At 45.0% G+C, this 20,684-nt stretch overlaps 3 protein-coding genes, 8 non-coding genes and 2 pseudogenes across 15 annotated transcripts; 12 read left to right on the top strand and 1 right to left on the bottom strand.

Annotated features, from left to right (window-relative positions):
- The first annotated feature begins 152 nt into the window (after positions 1 to 152).
- Positions 153 to 4,135, top strand: LOC109751353 (heat shock cognate 70 kDa protein 2). Its single transcript, XM_020310246.4, has 2 exons — positions 153 to 484; positions 2,165 to 4,135. The coding sequence occupies exons 1-2, from the start codon at positions 271 to 273 to the stop codon at positions 3,892 to 3,894; spliced, it is 1,944 nt and encodes a 647-aa protein (XP_020165835.1). The 5' UTR covers positions 153 to 270; the 3' UTR covers positions 3,895 to 4,135.
- Positions 1,505 to 1,590, top strand: LOC120967559 (small nucleolar RNA Z195/SNORD33/SNORD32 family). The gene has a single exon (XR_005761297.1). It is a non-coding gene; the product is annotated as a small nucleolar RNA Z195/SNORD33/SNORD32 family (small nucleolar RNA).
- Positions 1,670 to 1,753, top strand: LOC120967560 (small nucleolar RNA Z196/R39/R59 family). The gene has a single exon (XR_005761298.1). It is a non-coding gene; the product is annotated as a small nucleolar RNA Z196/R39/R59 family (small nucleolar RNA).
- LOC120967669 (small nucleolar RNA F1/F2/snoR5a) lies at positions 1,794 to 1,933 on the top strand. Its single transcript, XR_005761395.1, has one exon. It is a non-coding gene; the product is annotated as a small nucleolar RNA F1/F2/snoR5a (small nucleolar RNA).
- Positions 4,136 to 4,931: 796 nt separating the features above from the next.
- Positions 4,932 to 19,466, bottom strand: LOC109751371 (pentatricopeptide repeat-containing protein At5g27270). Of its 5 annotated transcripts, none has more exons than XR_005760701.3 (10): positions 18,925 to 19,457; positions 16,715 to 18,092; positions 16,315 to 16,626; positions 16,115 to 16,219; positions 15,929 to 16,016; positions 15,685 to 15,806; positions 15,515 to 15,579; positions 14,825 to 15,425; positions 14,488 to 14,566; positions 4,932 to 5,068 (listed from the first exon to the last, which is right to left on the bottom strand). XR_005760701.3 is itself a non-coding variant. In XM_020310271.4 (9 exons), exons 1-8 carry the CDS (start codon positions 19,432 to 19,434, stop codon positions 14,868 to 14,870), a joined length of 3,138 nt encoding a protein of 1,045 aa, XP_020165860.1. In that variant the 5' UTR covers positions 19,435 to 19,466; the 3' UTR covers positions 14,301 to 14,566; positions 14,825 to 14,867. The 5 variants fall into 5 exon arrangements, 1 of the variants encoding a protein (XP_020165860.1); XR_005760703.3 differs by lacking the exon at positions 4,932 to 5,068 and adding an exon at positions 7,836 to 9,139; XR_005760702.3 differs by lacking the exon at positions 4,932 to 5,068 and adding an exon at positions 9,234 to 10,451.
- On the top strand, positions 5,303 to 5,423 carry LOC120967522 (small nucleolar RNA SNORD14). The gene has a single exon (XR_005761273.1). It is a non-coding gene; the product is annotated as a small nucleolar RNA SNORD14 (small nucleolar RNA).
- Positions 5,612 to 5,701, top strand: LOC120967546 (small nucleolar RNA SNORD96 family). The gene has a single exon (XR_005761288.1). It is a non-coding gene; the product is annotated as a small nucleolar RNA SNORD96 family (small nucleolar RNA).
- On the top strand, positions 5,856 to 5,952 carry LOC120967545 (small nucleolar RNA SNORD96 family; annotated as a pseudogene).
- Positions 6,209 to 6,280, top strand: LOC120967597 (small nucleolar RNA R66). Its single transcript, XR_005761327.1, has one exon. It is a non-coding gene; the product is annotated as a small nucleolar RNA R66 (small nucleolar RNA).
- Positions 6,397 to 6,475, top strand: LOC120967695 (small nucleolar RNA snoR118). Its single transcript, XR_005761420.1, has one exon. It is a non-coding gene; the product is annotated as a small nucleolar RNA snoR118 (small nucleolar RNA).
- On the top strand, positions 7,070 to 7,171 carry LOC120967619 (small nucleolar RNA R16; annotated as a pseudogene).
- Positions 7,222 to 7,305, top strand: LOC120967617 (small nucleolar RNA R16). The gene has a single exon (XR_005761346.1). It is a non-coding gene; the product is annotated as a small nucleolar RNA R16 (small nucleolar RNA).
- LOC109751350 (uncharacterized) lies at positions 9,351 to 11,285 on the top strand. Its single transcript, XM_020310243.2, has one exon. The coding sequence runs from the start codon at positions 9,351 to 9,353 to the stop codon at positions 11,283 to 11,285; it is 1,935 nt and encodes a 644-aa protein (XP_020165832.1).
- Positions 19,467 to 20,684: the final 1,218 nt, after the last annotated feature.

Below are 20,684 nucleotides of genomic sequence, written 5' to 3'. Positions count from 1 at the left end.
GGCAGCCGCGAAAAGGACACCCCGTGCGCCATCAGCCGCAGGATCAGATCTCAACGGCTCTGCCAGCCCGCCCCGCAGCCAAGGAACCTTCTAGAGCTTCACGAGCCCTCCCCTGCCAAATTATAAAATCCCCGGTTCCGCCTCCAGCAATCCTCCACTTCAAACCCTAGCCCCCCTTCCCCCCTCCTCCTTGACCCGCCGCCGCTTCTCCCACCCCGAAAGAAAAACACACACACAGTAGAGAGCTTCAGCTTCCCCTGAGAGCGAGAGATGGCGGCGAAGGGCGACGGGCCGGCGATCGGCATCGACCTCGGCACGACCTACTCGTGCGTCGGCGTGTGGCAGCACGACCGGGTCGAGATCATCGCCAATGACCAGGGCAACCGCACCACGCCGTCGTACGTCGCCTTCACCGACTCGGAGCGCCTCATCGGTGACGCCGCCAAGAACCAGGTGGCGATGAACCCCATCAACACCGTCTTCGGTGAGCCCCCATCTCTTTGCCTTTGCTCTCGTCACAGCTCAGATCTGCTTACTGTTTTCATAAAGTGATTACTAGGCTACCCTCGATTTACTCCGGTTAGTGTGTTTTGGTAATGTTTCCACGGATTTAACTGTTGTTGGTCCTGGTCGCTCAGATCCGTGGTCGTAGCTATACAGATTTTTGTGCTGGCAATGGTTCGTAGAGGTAGCTGTTGTTAGCTGGTTGGTGTTGAGGTGTCAGATCTGTTAGTATTAGTATATATGACTTGCACAGTTGGATCTTCTTGTTTGGTCTCACTTAGATCTATTTGTTTATAGTTGATCTGGACTGTGAGTTGTTTAACACTCTGTTGACATGTGTCTCGGTTGATACATATTAGATCTTATATTATTATTAATGTTATTATAGAGCTCGATTGCTTTGTCTTGCCAACTGCGATTTGTTTAACATGTTTTATAAATCTACATTGTCTGCCTTGTGTCCTCTTGTTCATGTCAGTTAAAGCAAGTATGTTTTAACACAATGTAGTATTGGAACTATTTTGTATGAAATTCTACTTAGTTGTATGATAGGCTTGCTGTTCACTGCACACCTCATTGATTCTCATCATTCTTAACTACATGTTGTTCTGGGCCGTTTTGTGTTGCTTTATCATTTGAATTAGTTACTGTTGGCGTTTCTCTTTAATTTTTGGAGCTAGCAGATTGATGATGATAAGAAATCCAAGCGCTTTTCTGCTGAATTTATGATGGATTGCTTTGGGCCATTTAGTCTGCTACCACGTTTTGTGAAGCGGAATTGGGGCGAATCCCTTTGATTTGCTCCTTTTTTGCCCGTTTATTTTTAGATGTGGCAAAATTGGGCAGCAAGCTGAATGTGCCCATAGCTTTCATGGTTTTCAATCTGAACAATCTGCGGCTCAATCTCCCATTGATTTTTTACTAATGGGATTTTTATGTGCTGGTTTGTGGCAAATTATCCTTTTTGTCTGTTGTTTGCTTGTCACATGTATGACTTGATGGGAGAAATGATGATATCATAACCATACCACATTTCTGCATTCACTGTGATGATCAATTTACACATGCACTACCATCTGATCTCCCATTGCTGTTTGTATATTTATAAGATTTTTTCATGTGATTAAAACCTTTTGGATTCAATGCTGAACCTGTTCTCTTGCTGTGCAATCTGTGATGCAAACAATCCCATTTGCTGAATCACTGTGATTATTATAAACAAGATCACCATCTTTCGGCTGAGATTGCATGGCAAGTTTTTTTCTTTGTTTAATGCGACGTTCATCACCAAACGCCGTTTGGTATCTTACACCTGGTCATTTTTTGTGATTCTGTGTCTCAAAACATGGCAGAAAATGAGGGGGAATGGAACTTTGCGACACTGGCTGCTCCTAATGAGCCTCTAGCTACTATATACCCATTTACATTACATTGCTTATGAGGCTTTATTATCTGATAGGGTCCTCTCGATACATCCCTTTGTATTAGCCTGCCTAGTCCATTTGTGTATGCAAACCATGTTTTCTGCCTAGTCATTTGTTGTCTGCCTTGCCTCAGTTTAAGAAAGTAGCATGAGATTGGACTTTTCATATAATGGTTGGTGTTACTTTTTTGGTTTGTGTTTATGCAATTTATTCTGACATGAAACTGTTTTGTGCAGATGCCAAGCGTCTCATTGGCCGTAGATTCACTGATTCTACTGTCCAGAGTGATATTAAGCTGTGGCCCTTCAAGGTTGTTGCTGGACCTGGTGACAAGCCCATGATCAACGTCCAGTACAAGGGTGAGGAGAAGCAGTTTGCAGCTGAGGAGATATCTTCTATGGTCCTCATCAAGATGCGCGAGATTGCAGAAGCTTTCCTTGGCACCACTGTGAAGAATGCTGTTGTCACTGTACCTGCATACTTCAATGACTCGCAGAGGCAGGCTACCAAGGATGCTGGTGTCATTGCTGGCATCAATGTCCTCCGTATCATCAATGAGCCAACAGCTGCTGCCATTGCTTATGGTCTTGACAAGAAGGCTTCCAGTGTTGGTGAGAAGAACGTCCTCATCTTTGACCTTGGAGGTGGTACCTTCGATGTCTCTCTTCTCACCATTGAGGAGGGTATCTTCGAGGTTAAAGCCACAGCTGGTGACACTCATCTTGGTGGTGAGGACTTTGACAACAGGATGGTCAACCACTTTGTTCAGGAGTTCAAGAGGAAGAACAAGAAGGACATCAGTGGCAACCCAAGAGCTCTGCGGAGGCTGAGGACATCCTGTGAGAGGGCAAAGAGAACTCTCTCCTCCACTGCCCAGACCACCATTGAGATTGACTCGCTGTTTGAGGGCATTGACTTCTACTCCACCATCACCCGTGCCAGGTTTGAGGAGATGAACATGGATCTGTTCAGGAAGTGTATGGAGCCTGTGGAGAAGTGTTTGAGGGACGCAAAGATGGACAAGAGCACCGTGCACGATGTTGTCCTTGTTGGTGGTTCCACTAGGATTCCCAGAGTGCAGCAGCTTCTTCAGGACTTCTTCAATGGCAAGGAGCTCTGCAAGAGCATCAACCCTGATGAGGCTGTTGCCTACGGAGCTGCCGTCCAGGCTGCCATCTTGAGCGGTGAGGGCAACGAGAAGGTCCAGGACCTGCTGCTATTGGATGTCACTCCTCTTTCTCTTGGTCTGGAGACGGCTGGAGGTGTAATGACAGTCTTGATCCCAAGGAACACAACCATCCCCACCAAGAAGGAGCAGGTCTTCTCCACCTACTCGGACAACCAGCCTGGTGTGCTCATCCAGGTGTATGAGGGTGAGAGGACCAGGACCCGTGACAACAACCTCCTTGGCAAGTTTGAGCTGTCTGGCATCCCTCCTGCACCCAGGGGAGTTCCCCAGATCACTGTCTGCTTTGACATCGACGCCAATGGTATCCTGAATGTGTCTGCCGAGGACAAGACGACTGGGCAGAAGAACAAGATCACCATCACCAACGACAAGGGTAGGCTGAGCAAGGAGGAGATCGAGAAGATGGTCCAGGAGGCTGAGAAGTACAAGTCTGAGGACGAGGAGCACAAGAAGAAGGTGGAGTCTAAGAACGCCCTGGAGAACTACTCGTACAACATGCGCAACACCATCAAGGACGAGAAGATCGCCTCCAAGCTGCCGGCAGACGACAAGAAGAAGATCGAGGACGCCATCGATGCTGCCATCCAGTGGCTGGACACGAACCAGCTCGCTGAGGCGGACGAGTTCGAGGACAAGATGAAGGAGCTGGAGGCCCTGTGCAACCCCATCATCGCCAAGATGTACCAGGGTGCTGGCGCCGACATGGAGGGCGGCATGGACGACGACACCCCGGCTGCATCCGGCGGCGCTGGCCCCAAGATTGAGGAGGTCGACTAAGCTAGTCGATGTTCTGTGGCAGAGACCTGCTGCTTAGTTATTATTATGTCGTGCCCTATCGTTATCTGAGACTGGGTTGTGGTGGTTATTGTTTTGGTCCGAGTGGTCAGGGTTATTCCGTGGAGTAAACATTCGTGGAACATCAGTGGATTATGGGTCACGTCACGTCTAAGTAATATATTAATCTAAATCATCCAGTGGATTATGCTGCTTGTAGCAATCAAGCTTATACTTTGTGCAAGCCAGTTGTTTTAGCACTTGTTGCTGATACTGTGTGCCGATTTGAACACTTCTGGACTGACCTTTGGATTGGCGTCATTTAATTTTTGCGCTGATGGCTCTTTTGAGATCCATCTGCTTTTTTTAGTTCTAGTTTACTTCTGTACATCTTCGAAGTTCAATGTTTTTTTAATACATAGAACGGTCTTTTTTCTTTCTCTACATCTTCGAAGTTCAATGTTTTTTTAATACAGAGAACGGTCTTTTTTCTTTGTTTTGTGCTGATGGCATTGACGACTGGTAAAATTTTATGACTTTGTTTTGTTATCTTTGTATCTTTTATGTCTTTTTGCTTTTGTTTTTCCTGGAGAAGATTGTTGCGATGAGGACAAACAAGCCTGAAAGGACATTGCAGTCGTTGCTGTGCTTTTGCAATCTCTTCTATTTTTAATGGATTTTTCACCTTGAAACAATCTTAGCACACTTTCTGACACAGTGCTGTTATCCTGTGAATGGGAAGTCATTTATTTTCTGATTAGTTGTGCTCAATGCATATCTTATTCTTCTTTAATTTTCTACTACTTGTATAGGGTTAAGCACTTGAGCCCTAGGAATTGCCGTCAGTGACGAAATTTTATGGGTTTGTCTTTGTAAACCCTTTTCTTGATTATTTGTTAATCTAACATGGGCCTATGGTCCTTTTCTGGTAGCTACAAGCATTGACCAGGGTATCTATAATTGGCCAAAGAATCAGTTTCCCCCGGTTGATAGGACCTGGGACTTCATTCCTTGCCAATATAGCTGTAGTGCATTTGCTACTGGAAAATTTACGGAAATGATGATAAAGTTAAAGTTGTTTCTCAAAACTTTCGCAGTTTCCGCCTAAGAGCTTTTGCTTTGCCAGACTTGAGATGCTGCTTCTTCCTTCCTTGGATACTGAGCTTTGTTATTTCTCCTGGTCAATGTGTTTCTCAATGAGTTTCAGCACTCGAAATATAGTATGTTAATTATGCTGCTGCATTGCAAATGATGACAAAATCAAGGAATGTTTCTCAAAACATGCGCCTAAGAGCTTTCGCCCAGCCAGGCGAGCTAGTGCTGTTAGAACCTTCCTTGGATGTCTGATGCAATGCTGGACATATATTTGCTTCTGTTGTATTTGGTGTTAATTCAGTGGGTGGTAATGCATGCCCGGTGATGACTAATTTAAGGCCTGTTTCTCAAAACATCCGCAGTTGCCGCATATGTGCTTTCTCCCTGCCAGGCTTGAGAGCTAATGCCGTTAGATCCTTCCTTGGGTGTCTGAGGGCATATATGAGCTCACTGTTTTTCGTCTTTTGTTATTTATTGTCTGTCTTCTCTTTTTGTTCTTGAAGCTGTTGTTTCGGGACTGATTGGCGTGCTCAGTGTGCCACGCTGCCAAATCTGCAATTCTGTGGTAATCTAAGTTTTGTATTGTAGACCTGGATGTTTCTGTATCTGTATTTCTGTTTATGTTTGTCCGGTATTGAAAAACCTATTCATCATACCATCTTTCGGGACTGATTGGTTGATGTGCTCCCATGCTCATTCTGCAATTCTGAGGCCAAATTGAACAGCTTTTGATTGTCGTTTTTGCTTCTTAAGTGTGTAATTTTTCCGAATACTTTCAAAATTCTTTAGATATCTCGTCCGCTCTGCTTTTTGTTGATTCTGTTGTTTACTATGTATATTTTATTATGCGTATTGTCGAGAATCTGGCTGGACAGTGATGAAAATCACGAACAAAACACACCATCTTTCGGGACTGATTGGTGCGCTCGGTGTGCCATGTTGTGAAAGTCTTCAATTCAGATGCCCACCTACCAGATTTCCTCTAAAATAGAACTTTTGTGTTTCTGATTTGATCTGTTTTAAAATTTTAGAGATCGAAATTTTTATGACCAAATTTCCACCTGGGCTTGAATTTTCCAGATGGGCTACACTTTATGTAGATCTTGAGTCTCTTACCGATTCTGAGGTGCAGTGAATAACATTCTCCAAAATTGCTCCTGCTGTTCTTATCATAAATGTTTGATGGTTTTCAAGTCTTTTCTCTGCAGCTCAGTTCGGTGAGTCCAGTGATGGCAAATATTTGAGACCTGAGTTTTCTTCCTTGATGAAAATCATAAGCATAATCCCTACGGCCTACTGATTTGATCTTCTATTGTTCCTGGTCTACCGATTTGAATATTATGTTGTTCCATGATCCTCTTCCTTAACTTCTGCTCGAGTATTGTTTGATTGTGTGTACCTTCTAGTGTCATGGATGAAGATATGCACTGGGCTCTGAGCAGCGAACATCACTGTGGTCTGAATTTGCCTAGAAAGCATTGTCTGACAGCTCAACCATTAATTCTCAGTGTCAAAGAACTGTGGGCCTGAACTGAGGGTACTTCATAAGGTTTCTGTTTGATTTTTCTTTCCTATGATTGGAGATTGTCGTTCATGTATCCCGTTGCTGAGTGTTAAAAAGTAGTGGCCTGACTCATACATTGATGAGATCTATATTATCACCCAGATGGATCTGAATCAACAACATATCTGATTTTGTTATTCGTTTGTGGTTTCTTTTAGCTATCTGGTCTCTGTTTTGGCCTCCTGGACAAATATGTCTGCATCATCCGAGCTAGCCTTGTGGTTGGCATCCGAGAAGAGACATTATCTATCTTCTCCAATCGTCTCAAACATTACATTTTCAATTACTTCTTTTCTTCTGCTTTTTCTCATGTTTGCGTTAGTTCCTATTCTCCCTCTTAGTTGGGAGTCAAGTTTTTTACTGGACTTGGATCTGAGGGGGACGCAGCAAGCATGGATAGTGAGACGGTTTACTTACCAACCCTTTGCGGCCTTTGCCATTGCTCTGGAGTCAAATGGTCTAACCGAGAGTTTCTTCTCAGATATTGTTCTAAAATATTTAGAATTATTTTACTTTCCTGCTGGCAAGTGTTGATCAGATATCATTGATCAGATATCCTACACTCTCAATGGAAAATTCCGTGTGTGGACTAATAATCTCTGCTTATTATCTGATGCCTGACGTAAAGCACTTTATTTGTCGTTCTTTTTTCCCCATACAAATTTATCAAACCCTGCAAATGATGTGAAATATTATATGGTAAACGCTGAACCTTTGATATGTTTACAAAACTCTGCTTATTATCTGATGCCACCCATCAGCTTCAAACGACTTTTATCAAGTTATCTTGCCTGCACAATTTTGGTGTACTTCGGTATTTGTGTCCATCTCTTCTGTGAATTTCTTTTGATTAATGGCAGTATGTTAAAGGACTTGGTATCCAGAGCACTTCAACAAGTCATTTCCATACCCTTCTATAATGTTAAAGATCTCAACACACGGCATCTCATCTGTTCAGTACCATTTTGCCCTTGCTGTGCCATGAGCTACCTTTTCCTTCCATTTAATTTCCATAGAATTACCCGTCATATTATATATGTATCAGGTAGACAAGGGTGTTATTGAGCACTTGCTTCCTTCACTGCGCGAAAATGATTGGGATGTTCTTATTGCACATTTCCTTGGTGTTGTAAGTTGTTTGTATTCACTTTGGCGCTGGCTTACACATTTGATCCTTTCCCTTGTGGAATCTGAAGCGTATGAGACCAACTTTCTTTAATTTTAGGATCGTACAGGTTATCCTTGCATTGGGAGCCGGATGCGCGGCAGCGAAGCTGCAACCAAAGGACATACAAATTTGGTATGCACACACACATGTGGTTAGCGGTAACTACGCCGCTGTCACATGTTTACTGAATTGTTTATACTAATCAATTACATCAAGGAGCGCCCTCATATACATTGTTTTTTGGGGTTCATATCAAGTTTTGATCGCTTTCCACGATATGCCATGTGGTCCATATATTTCATTTGACTTGACAAAGTTATCATCTGCAGCTAATGGTTGATTCGTTTAATCAATGAGCTGGTCCTAAACCGATCAGTGTAATTTAAACACAGCTGCAAATCCGAGATCAACACAGGAGTTCTTCATAAACATCAGGTCCTTGGAGTCTTCAAGATAACATTGTTGCCTGATCCTGTATTCAGCTAGACCATCACTTCTCTGGCAGTTGAGCACAGCCACAATCTGTTTGAGGTATGACGCCTTCCATTCTTGTTACGTACCTATCTGTAATCGTTTGTGCGTATATCTACTTTGAAGATTAGAGACAGCAACCTTGCAATAGAACTCCAAATTTGTTTGTGAAGGTTCGACTTAGCTGGAGTTCAGATCTCCATCCTTTCCCCCGCTATGTACGTTCAACTTTGGTTTTTCTAGATTGGAAATGCCCAAGTAGAGAGTAGACAATGGCTTTGCTTCAGGCCCTCTTTGTTGGTGCTATTGAGAAGGATCTTTGATAGTCCATCTTTTCTTCCAAGTCATATGTAAACTTAAAAATATGTCTACCTTGCAGCTCCTCCAGATGCAAGATGTCTGAGGAATACACAAACTGTCTTTCTTGTTGAACTGGAATACACAAACTGGGTTATCTTATATGCCGCCTCCCTTGTGCAATATGCGCCAATTAATTTGGCTACATGGCAGCATTTCCCTGGATAGACACTCTAGAATGGCTTGAGCTTGTGTCTGGGCACTCTAGAATGGCTAAAGCTCATAGTGTTCGATGTCCACGCCATTTTCGTCAGTGTGGTTCTCAGCCTCTCAGGCTCGGAAGCTTTGGTCCTCATCATGGCGGGCATCGTCTGGGTTGTGTGGAGAACCACAGTGCTCTGGTATTTCTTGCAGAGACCGTCCGTCCAGTTGTCACTACCGGCATTCTGCTCTGAAGCTGGCGCCGGCAACAAATCCATTCTAGCCGGCAACCAATCCACAAATCCACTCTGGACGAGTGGGCTCAATGCAAAACAGATTCCTTGTAATATAATTCCGTCTCGTTTTGATAGAACTTCCCAAATAACTACAATTTTATATGTTTGGTTTACTGCTAATATAGGGCCTGTAGAGAACCTTCAATTAGTGCTGAACTGCAGACAGAGTATAGCATCGGTATATTAGTTAGCCAGGGGAAAATGATGTCACAAACAAGGCACTGAACATGCCTAAAGTGGAGACGAATTCTATTTGGAAGAGCAGGATCTTTTGCTCTTTTTTTTCTGGAAAAAATACACTGAATTATTTTACATTTTGTTGTATCCATCAGGTGGTGCAAGACATTCAGAACCTAGCATACATGCGATGGAGCGGTTGATCAGACTATATAATGAGTGGGAAATACAGCTACTTGTGCTCCTTAGCTTCACATTGCAGTTGTTCCTCTTCTTCGCTGGCAGGCTTCGGCGGTGTAGCGGCAACAGGCTCCTAAGGCTCTCCCTTTGGGCTGCTTACTTGGGGGCAGACCTGGCAGCAGTTTATGCACTTGGCTATCTGTCACGGCATCAGGATATCAACATTGAAAGGCTAAGAAGAACCGAACAACTGGCTTTCTTTTGGGCACCATTTCTCCTCATCCATCTTGGTGGGCAGGACACCATTACTGCTTTTGCCATGGAGGATAACAACTTGTGGTTGAGGCATCTCTTGAATCTGCTCACCCAAATTGCCCTAGCTTTATATGTATTCCGGAAGTCCATTGGAAGACACGGCGCGAACCTTTTACTCTCAGGCATCTTTTTGTTTATTGCCGGAATTATCAAGTATGGAGAAAGAATATGGTCTCTCAAGTGTGGCCGTCTTAGAAGTCTTGAGAGCTCAACTGGGCATCAGAGCAGAAAACAATTGCCTGAAGGAAACGCCGGCGACGCTGGCTTTGTTGGCGCAGCCCTCAATTCCATGCCACGCGCCCTTGATGTCTTATTGGAGCGCAGCATGATTGATCCATCGTCAGACCAATTGGACCAATTGGTAAAGACAGAAGTTGACTCTGACGAAATGATCAAGATGGTGAGGCTGCAGCTTGGCATAATATACGACGACCTCTACACTAAGGCTCTTGTGCTCAGGACTTGGAGCGGAGTTATACTTAGATGCATCTCCCAGGCCTCGGTTGTTGTTGCTTTTGCGCTCTTCCATCCAGATGACAAACAGAGGTATAGCAAAGCTGATGTTGCAATCACCTATACACTATTTGTCGGGTGCTTTTTCCTGGAAGTCTGCTCAATGTTCATTTCCATGATGTCACCATGGACATGGGCATGGTTGAAGGTTCAAAATTGTGATGTCCTTGCCAGGTTGTCATGGTTTGTGTTTTGCTGTGACATCGGATACCCAAGGATGAAACAACGGTGGCCAAATTTGATTGGGCAGTACAACTTCCATAGCTGGTTGACTGAGAGCGACCTGCAGCGAAGTACACGTAATCGACAAATAATGGTGGTCTTCAGAAAGCTGTTCGTGGGTTTGCTCGGTGTTAAAAAGAAGAAAATGTTTTGGGTAAGCAATCTATTGGATACCAAGTACACGGATGTGGATGAAATGATCGTGAAATGTGTAGCAAAAGAGCTGAGTCTGTTACTACATGAATTTGACGATGGTCAAGCACGACAAGAATGGCCAAACATTAGCCAACTGTTTGGCAATGCACAGGATGGAATTATTAGAGACTTTGGCTATGGTATTATCTTCATGCACTATGTCACAGAGACACTTTTAGAAAAACCTGCTTCCCCCAGTGAGGACATGGAAGCAAATGCTACAAGGCCAGATGTACCTTCTGGTCTGGTGGAGGTATGCCGGAAACTCTCGAACTACATGATGTACCTTTTGGTTACCCACCCTTCCATGCTGCCGCTGTCTATCAGCGCCACAGCTACCCTGGATCACTTCCACGAACCTGAACGGCTTAAAGATGTCACAAAGCTCATGGAGGACTCTGAATTGGTGGCAACCAAAGAAACACTGGAGGAGATAGCACGCCTGTGGGTGAGGTTACTCCTCTACACTGCTGGCAAGTCGAAGGCAGAGATGCACGCGGCGCAGCTGAGTGAAGGCGGGGAGCTGATCACATTCGCCTGGCTGCTCATGGCCCACCGCAGGATCGGGGATTACCATCTTAGAAGGATTCATCTTACCAATGGCAATACTCGTGGAGCAGATGCAGAGTTGACGAATGTATACGCCTTCTATGTTCCCCGAAAGTCGGAAGATCAGATACCGGCCGCTGATCATGGGTAACTGCAAATCGATCAGTTATTTATTTATTACTACATCCTCTACACTGCATAGATGGATATCTTATTTTGCTGTTTGTTTCTTGTTTTGGAAAGCAGGTCGGATGTATAAGTCATATTACTTCGGGTTTGGTTGCCGTACTGTTTGAATGTCGTGGCGTGCTGGAAGCCTACCTATCCGTCTTCTGTTTGTGTTCCGGTGTGCTTCAGTAGTGTTCAGTTATTTGTGCGGGTGTTCTTTCCTTGTTTGCTGTCCGTGTGATGAAATAAGGCGCTACATTTTTCCTATTTCCTGATGATATGTCTATGTATAATGTTACCAACAACATGTAACCTTTAACAATGCTATTCATTCAGTATGTTAAAGGACTTGATATCTAGAGCACTTCAACAAGTCATTTCCATACCCTTCTTTTAATGTTAAAGATCTTGACACGGTATCTCATCTGTTCAGTACCATTTTGCTCTTGCTTTGCGATGAGCTACCTTTTCCTTCCATTTAATTTCCATGGAGTTACCCGTCAAGTTATATACTCCCTCCGTCCCAAAATTCTTAGATTTGTCTAAATACGGATGTATCAAGTCTTATTTTAGTATTAGATACATCGCATCTAGACGAATTTAAGACAAGCATTTTGGGACGGAGGGAGTATGTATCAGGTAGACAAGGGTGTTATTGAGCACTTGCTTCCTTCACTGCACGAAAATGATTGGGATGTTCTTATTGCACATTTCCTTGGTGTGGTAAGTTGTTTGTGTTCACTTTGGCTCTGGCTTACCCATTTGATCTTTTCCCTTGTGGAACCAGAAGTGTATGAGGCCAACTTTCTTTAGAACCATTCAGGTCATCCTTGCGCTGGGAGCCCGATGCACGGCAGCGAGCTGCAACCAAAGGACATACAAATTCGGTATGCACACACACATGTGGTTAGCGGTATTACGCCGCTATCACGTGTCTACTGAATTTGTTTATACTCCCTTCGTTCCTAAATATAAGTCTTTTTAGAGATTCCACTATGGACTACATACGGAGCAAAATGAGTAAATCTACACCCTAAAATATGTCTATATACATCCGTATGTAGTTTGTAGTGGAATCTCTAAAAAGACTTATATTTAGGAACGGAGGGAGTACTAATCAGTTACATCGAGGGGCGCCCCCATATACATTGTTTTTTGGGGTTCATATCAAGTTTTGATCGCTCGCCACGATATGCCACGTGGTCCATATACTTCATTTGACTTGACAAACTTATCATCTGCAGCTAATGGTTGAGTGGTTTAATCAATGAGCTGGTCCTAAGCCTACCAGTGTAGTTTAAATACAGCTGCAAGCCCGAGATCAACACAGGAGTTGTTCATAAACGTTATGTCATTGGAGTCTTCAAGATAACATTGTTGCCTGACCCTATATTCAGCTAGACCATCATTTCTCTGGCAGTTGAGCACAGCCACAATCTGCTTGAGGGTATGATGCCTTCCTTTCCTGTTATGTACTACTCCCTCCGTCCCAAAATAAGTTTGAAGATTAGAGACAGCAACCTTGCAATAGAACTCCAAATTTGTTTGTGAAGGTTCGGCTTAGCTGGACTTCAGGTCTCCACACCCCCCCCCCCCCCCCCCCCCCCCATGTACTCTCAATTTGTTCAACTTTGTTTTCTTAGTTGGAACTCTGCCCAAGTAGAGATTAGACATTCGCTTGCTTCATGCCCTCTTTGTTTGTGTCACTGGAGAAGGATCTTTGACAGTCCATCTTTTCTTCCAATTTGTATGTAAGCTTAAAAATCTATCTACCCTGCAGCTCCTCTAGATGCAACATTTCTGAGGAAGCTGAACTCCCAAAACAGAGCTTTATAAGGATTTTCAAATTTCCTTGTTTCTTGTTGAACTCGTATATGCAAACTGGATTATCTTATATGTCAATTCCCCCCTGCAATATGCACGAATTAATTAGGCTACATGGCAGCATTTCCCTGGATAGACACTATAGAATGGCTTGAGCTCGTGCCTGGGCGCTCTAGACATAGCTTCGCCACTGTAAAGCTCATAGATGTCCGCTGCATATACTGCTTGCTACTGCCATGAGGCTGAAAGTTGGGTTGCACTTGAGGTGGGCTGCGACAACAGGGCGCAACCTATGTGGGTTGTCCCTAGCATGCTCTCTTGTCGCCGGTGCTGGTGATTACCGTGATGCACAGCTGCAATGTCTTGTTTGGAGTGGATTCATTTGTAGGATTTGTAAGAATCTATCCACCTTCTTTGTTGTTGATAGTCGAATTTCGTAACTTGGGTAGGAACTAATTATGTTGGTTTCAACAGATTTTAAATTTCAGCATGATGACTCTATACTCGAATTTGCAATTGAGACAGCTTGTTTGCCTCAACCCCAAGTAATTGAACTGTTATTTCAATGAGAGTAGTAAATTGGCTGAAAATTTGGTTTCCGACTGAGCGATGAACCCACAAAGAAATCTTGCGCTGAGGAGCTACTTCTACTTCCATTATGCCTTTTTTTTGTGTGTGTGCAGATGCTCTAAACCCAAATAAGCAGATTAAACATGATTCCAGGTTGGAGATGTTTATTACGGTGGCTGGAGCTTGTTGGTAGTGGCAAAGCTTTGGCAGAGTTAGTTTCTAGCTGTTCTGGTTAGCATTGCACTGGATGAATCATATGTGACAAGTCAGAAACTTTGTCAACTTTGTTTTCTTAAACTGCAGGGATGTTCAATGTATGAGAATTCTTATAAATCACTAACATTCAGAAATTGAGAGATTGACAACAACGGCCCAACATCTGAAGTAGAATAGATGTATGCTTCTTTCGGAAGTTTGAACTTCTGAGAATATCTTTTAGAAGTTCACTAACATATTATTTTGCATGCTTAACACAAAATAAAAGTAGAATAGATGTCAGCTTCTTTTGGAAGTTAGAACTTCTGAGAATATCTTCTTTTTACCGGTAAGTTCTAGAGAATCTTCCTAACTGTATGTATCTGACTACTGCGGCCACTTGCAGAGGTAAATGGCACCATAGCAGGCAATTCTTTCATGGGTAATACCAAAGAAGTTATATCTCCGTACTTACAGATTGAACTTGGAAGATCCCTGGTCAACTGTTTATTATTTTTCAATTTTACAATCTCATTACTAGCCTAAGCATTCACCCTGTATATATGGAATTTGTAAGTGGAAGCAGAGTAACAGACCTCCTTTGCTGTTGAAAATACACCTTAAAGCTTCAGGCGGCGAACTGTTAAGTCTTCATTCTTTGCAACATGTTAAATGCTGTGAGTTGATCAAACAGATCAGTACAACATTTATACATTTTGAAGAAGTTATATATCATAACATACACTGTTTTGGAAATGTTTTTCTGAAATGTACATTTTACAACATCTTGGCACAAAACTTGTCCTAATGTACATATGAACTAGTACAAGATCATCTAGAACAACATACACAACAATGGGATCATCTGGATGTAGTAACACAAATCAGTAGGAAATAAATTTGTGGAAGAACATACATGCAAGAGTAAGATACCTGTGATGGTTGCTAGCTTGATGGGCACATGATATGGTCGTTATTAAGTTGGTTCCAACTTTGATCCAACCTTTAGACTTCTCAAAAAAGAGGCACCATGTAGACCGATGGCTTCCAGCACATCCCCAGCTTCAGGCTCGCTGCCTGAATGCTCATAGAGATGAAATGCAGCACTCAGGATGAAGCTGTCAGGTTTCAGTGACCCGCGTGTTGTCTCGAAGAGCGATATGCCCTCGTCGACGCGACCGTGCTCAAGGTACGCCCTCATCATTGCCCGGCAACATGCTAAATCAACAGCCACGCCAATCTCCTGCATCTGGCTGCAGATCCTCTGGGCTTCATCAATCTGGTCTGCCTTCAGAAAGGCAAAAATGAGGTGGCTAAAATGAGGGCATGAAGGGGTTATGCCGCTGGTCAACATCATCTGGATGGCTTTCTCAGCTTTGGAGTAGCATCTACTTTCTGAGTATGATCTGATCAATGCAAGGTACGTCGTCGAGTCGGGAACTTGACCGTGTGATTGCATCTCCTGGAAAACAATCTCTGCTTCATCATGCAGCCTGGCAGTGGCGTAGGCATTGATCATGGAGTTGCAACTGATCTGCACATTGATTGCAAGTTTCAGTCACAGCAGTCAATCTCAAGGCAGATAACTGTAATTTCAGAAGTCAGACACCAACGGAAGCATACCTTTCCAGGCATGATACCAAGTTCCTTCATTCTATCGAATAGTGAAGACGCCTCCTGATGCCTCCCTGAAGAAATTGCACTGAATAGTACGAACGAGAGCGCGAAAAACTCGTCGAACATGAAAAGGGAAATCTCCTTTGATTCCTATACGCAAGGTAGAAGGGACTAACCAGCCTTTCCATAGAAGTTAAGCATGTTGGTGTATATCTTCTCGTCGATCAGTAAGCCTAGCTCCTGTGCAGCAGCAAACATTTCAGCAGCCTTGTCCAGCTTTCCTCCTAGGCCATAAACACTGAACAAGAAAACTGAAGCTAATGACAAAGTGGTCTTAAGTCTCAACACAAACATAAAAGATAAAAAACAGTTGCATACTTCTAACTCCCATTTTCCTATGGTTTTATCAAGATTATCTACCTTATCATTATATTGAAAGTCTGCAAGGACCGAGGAACCCCAGTGGATATCATGCGATCATATATGTTGACAGCTGAGTATAGTTTGCCTGTTTGGAAACTAAAGCTGTAGCAGTTAGCCATGACACCCATACCCTGAAAATTTTGCTTGCCCACCTTATGAAGAGGAAAAGATGTTTATCCAGACCTGACTCGAGCATCGACTTGATAAATGTATTATACGCAACAGTATCAAGCTCAACTTCACCATGGAAGCAGCCATGCATGATGTTCTCCACCTCCTGAAACTTTCCTGGGAGTAATTTCGCAGTGTGAGTATACACAGAAGCGAAGTGCCTCACCAAATTTACCGCACAAGGATTGGTAGCAGTTAGAAAAAATATTTACCATGTTTGGTCAGGTGAGTGACAAGTATGCTAATTGTCACAACATCTCTGCTATGGCCTTGATCAGCCATTTTCATAAAGAGATGATACGCCTCTCCGATATTGCCGCACTTGCATAATGCGTCGACCATGGCATTGTAGACAGGCCCTCGTATTGGAAACGATGTCGATGCCGACTCAAACAGTTCCTCTGCTTGATGTAACTTCTGTTCCTGGCCATATTGGACAATGAGAGTAGATGTTGCAGAATCTTCAGGCTTGACTCCCAACTGAGTCAGCTGTTCATGAAGGAATTTTGCCTCACATGTCCTCCCTGCAGAAAAATAAATAAATAAACAGCAGTGGATGACAGTATGGTTAGGCATGAACACCATGATCTGTGTGGTACCTGGTTTCCTCACCTTCCCTAGCCAATTTTCTGATCAATTGGCACGCGATGGACGAACCCCCAGGTGTGTCCAACAATGACTTTAACGTCGCGTTCAGTGCCGAACTGTCGGTCTGACAGGCTAGTGCCTTCGACGAACTATCTTGTTCCTGCATCACACTAGTTCTGTTTCTAGCATACATCTCTATAATAGAAACCATTGTTGAACTCTTCATGGTCACTCCACCATTGTTCATCTCTTTCAGTATCTTATCCGCATCGGTGATCATCCCGCTTTTGCAGCAAACTTCCATTACAGTCATGCAGAGGGCCTCATCAAGCTGGATATCTTCTTTTCTCATCTTCAGAATGAATGCACTTGCCTTCTCTAGCTGGCCCAGCTTGACATATAATCTCAGTAGGTCATTGCAGCAGAACACATCAGGGAGGCCATATTTGCACAGAGCTCTGAAGACATCTTCTGCTGCAGCTATGTCTTCCCTCGCGACATGACATCGAAGAAGAGCGCCGTAAGAGAACTTTGAAGGCTTCACATTCCTCGACCTCATCAAACCCAAAACCTGCAACGCCTTATCATAGTTGCGAGCATTCATGTGAACCTGAGCCATTGCCACATAAGTCTGTTCATCACTCAGAAGACCCGCACTGACGATTTCCTCGAAAGTGCGCTGCGCATCGTCGTAGAGCCCGATCTTACCATAGATCCTAATGAGGATCCCATAGATGACCTCATCAATGACAACCCTGCTTCGCTCCATCTCTGAGAAGAGCGAGAGCGCCTTCGAGTAGTCCTCACTCTTGTCATAGAGTGCCAGGAGGGATGCACAGGTGTAGTTGCTGGGGACAATGCCATGAGCCCTCATCTCCTCATAGAGCATCACAACCTGCTCCCCTCTGCCATGCCTGGAACTCAAGCTGATCAGGCAACTGTAAGTCGCCTCCTCCGGGACGAGTCGGGAGGCCCTCATCTTCCCCAGGACATCCATGGCCTCCTCCAGGAGACCCGCCTTGACAAATGAGCCGATCACAACTGTGTATGTGAAGTGATTTGGCACCACATTGTTGGCTTCTTCCATTTCCATCATGTGTTTCCAGAGGTGGATCACCTTGCCGTGGAGCCTGTGCTTCTGCAGGGAGGAGAGCATGAAGTTGAAGGCGGAGACGGGCGGTGCCACGCCGCGCCTGCGCGTCGCGGCGTAGAAGAGCATCATGTCGCCGTGCCTCCCCCGGCGCGCGTACACGCACAGCAGGGTGCCGCACGCCACCGCGTCCGGCTCCACGCCGGCCTCGAGCATCTCCAGGAACGCCTCCTCGGCGAGCTCGATCTTGCTGGCGTTGCCATACGCCCTGAGGAGGATGGTGTAGGCGACCACGCTGGGCTCGTAGCACAGCTGCAAGAAAATCAGGTGAGGACCAAGGTTTTGGATTTCGTTTTGCGAAATATACACGCCCCTGTGGCTTGAGATTGGGGCTATCGCGTGGACCCCTGGACGATTCGCAATAAACTTATGATTCAGCGCACTCCTCTTCGACGGGCGACTGACGCTTTTTTCAAACTGTCTGGTTACTTGCAACTTTGGCAGCCGCTTAGTCGCCCTCGGGACCGGGACGCCATCTCCGCCTTCATCGCCGACCTTCGATCGATGGCCGTCCGCCTGTCGCCGCCGCCCCCGCCGCCTCCTCCGGAGCCAGATTAGATGTTTGCCGGCCCCGCGGCCCAGGCCCCGCCTGCGCCTCTTGTGTTTTCTTGTGTGTGTTGTGTTGGGCTTGTTGAGCTGTGCCCTCACCAGTACCTTTGGACCTCGTGTTGTGTGACGTGGGTGTGTGTGCTCTGAACTAGACAATGTATGTGTGCTCTTGGCGGTTTGCTTTATTTATAAAGCGGGGCGAAAACCTTTTTCGGTAAATTGACGAAATTCGGTTTTTTGAAAAGTTCCATCCAAAACTTGAATTCTTCAATGAAAAACGAGTGAATTTTGAAAATGACCGACATTGTTCCAAAAAATCGAAGTCTGAAAATAAGGAAGAACCAAGATGAACAACAATGATCCATTGGTTGATTATACACACATGAATCAGAATTGTTCAACCAGCGCTCAGAATTTTCAGCTCAAAACGGAGAAAAATTGCTGAGGATTCAGCGCAACATCGCATCGGGGCGGATTAAATGACAGAAAATTTGAAGAAAAAAATGGTTCATGTGTGGGGAATCTTGTTCTGTACCTGGAGCTTCATCCACGAGAAGAAATCGTGGGCCTGGCGCCACCCGCGCTGCTCGCGGAGGACGACGCACATCTCGCGGAAGGTGAGCTTGGCGACGAAGGAGGCCATGGCCTCTCGCATGGTGGACCCGCCGGCGGGCGGGCGGGACGCGGTGGCGCGTGCGGCGCGGGCCGCGGCGACGACGTGGCGGCCGTGGACGTGGCCGGCGCGGTCGTCCTCGACGTACCGGGCCATCTGGCCCTCGGTGCGGCGCACCCACCGGGGCGTTTCGGCGCCGGCGCCCTGGCCGCGGCGCTCCTGGCGGAGGCGCCGCGCCTCGTCGTGGAGGAGCCGCCGGTACGGCGGCGGGCGGCGCCCCCGCGACGACGACGGCAGCGAGGAGGAGCGTGCGCCGGAGGAGAGCGACCACGAGGCGGCGCCGTCATCGTCCTCCCGGTAGGAGCAGGTGACGGAGACGGCGGCGGTCGGCGCGGCGAGTGGAGTGTGAGGAGGAGGAGGAGCAGAAGGCATCGGCGCGGTGGACGGACGCGGGAAAGCGGAGCGATTACGAGATAAGGTTAGATTTCTCCTCTCTTTTTTATCTCTGGGTAAATCGGGTAGGACCCACCTGTCAGCGTGAAGGTAACTATCTGGGTCAGCTCAAAGAGACGAGGATGGGGTACGAATTCACCCCAATCAGCCAGTTGGAAAAACAAATGATATCGCAACCGGAAATCCGTTGGATATTTTTTGAAATGCCAAAAAAATTTCAACAAAAATTTGAGTGTAATTTGTCACATCCAATGCTACATCCAAATTTGTAGGCAAAAAGATTAAACAGTAAACGACAAATGTTACTCTAAAATGTCATCCTAAATTTGTTTTTTACCGGTGAAACTCCATTTCGCATGAAATTTTTCAATGATGTTTGCGATATTAACACGAACATCTAAAAAAAAATTATTTTTTAAAAAAAATGTTCACTACATATTTTTTGTTTACTATTCACGCGGGAACATGCACTCCTGAGAGCCAAGACGCCATTCTCCATAATGTGTAAGTGGGGCAGCACGGGAGGACGCCGGCCGACCACTGATTTTGACAGTATTCACATTTGATTTTATCTTTTTTGATTCTCTAAGTATAGTTTGAATTAGGAGCTGAAACTTTTTGAGCTTGTACATTAAAGATTGGATGACTGTCTTCAATTTCTTTCATATTTTTTGAACATGTTTTGTATCATAAAAAACCCGACCTTATTGATCTCACCTAATGTAGATCCTATACAACTCTTCCCTACAGCCGGACTTAGCAAATATAACCCTATAAACGCCCGCAGACGCGCCTTGTCAGTGACCGGGTGTGTTTGTTTTGAACCCTTATTTGTCGGTTCATACATCAACACTCCTCATTTTTTCCTCATATGTCCAATCACTTGCACGTGATTGGTGGAGATGAAGAGAGAGAAAGAAAAGAATGAATAAAGAAAGAGAAAAGGTAGTTCGGGGTGGGCCACGTCCTACATGGCGGACTGACCGGGTGCGTCTGTGAGTCCTCATATCCACCCTACATTTGTCCACAATATGAGGGTTCGCGGACAGTCCTGACGTATAGAGATAATATAAAAGGTCCGGTTAGGTCATTTTTTTCCTTTTCTCTTCTGTCGGCCATTAATCGGGCACGTCCGCGAACGTTTGAGGGGGATTTGAGGATGCCGGTTTGTAGATGCTCTAAGGCCTTTCATCTGGCATCGGTTCTGGCGGTGTGCCTAACGTCGTCGG

Source organism: Aegilops tauschii, chromosome 6, assembly GCF_002575655.3.
Source record: "Aegilops tauschii subsp. strangulata cultivar AL8/78 chromosome 6, Aet v6.0, whole genome shotgun sequence".
Classification (NCBI taxonomy): Eukaryota; Viridiplantae; Streptophyta; class Magnoliopsida; order Poales; family Poaceae; genus Aegilops; species Aegilops tauschii.
Note: the sequence above shows the minus strand (reverse complement) of the source record. Positions and strands in the feature narration are given on the sequence as shown.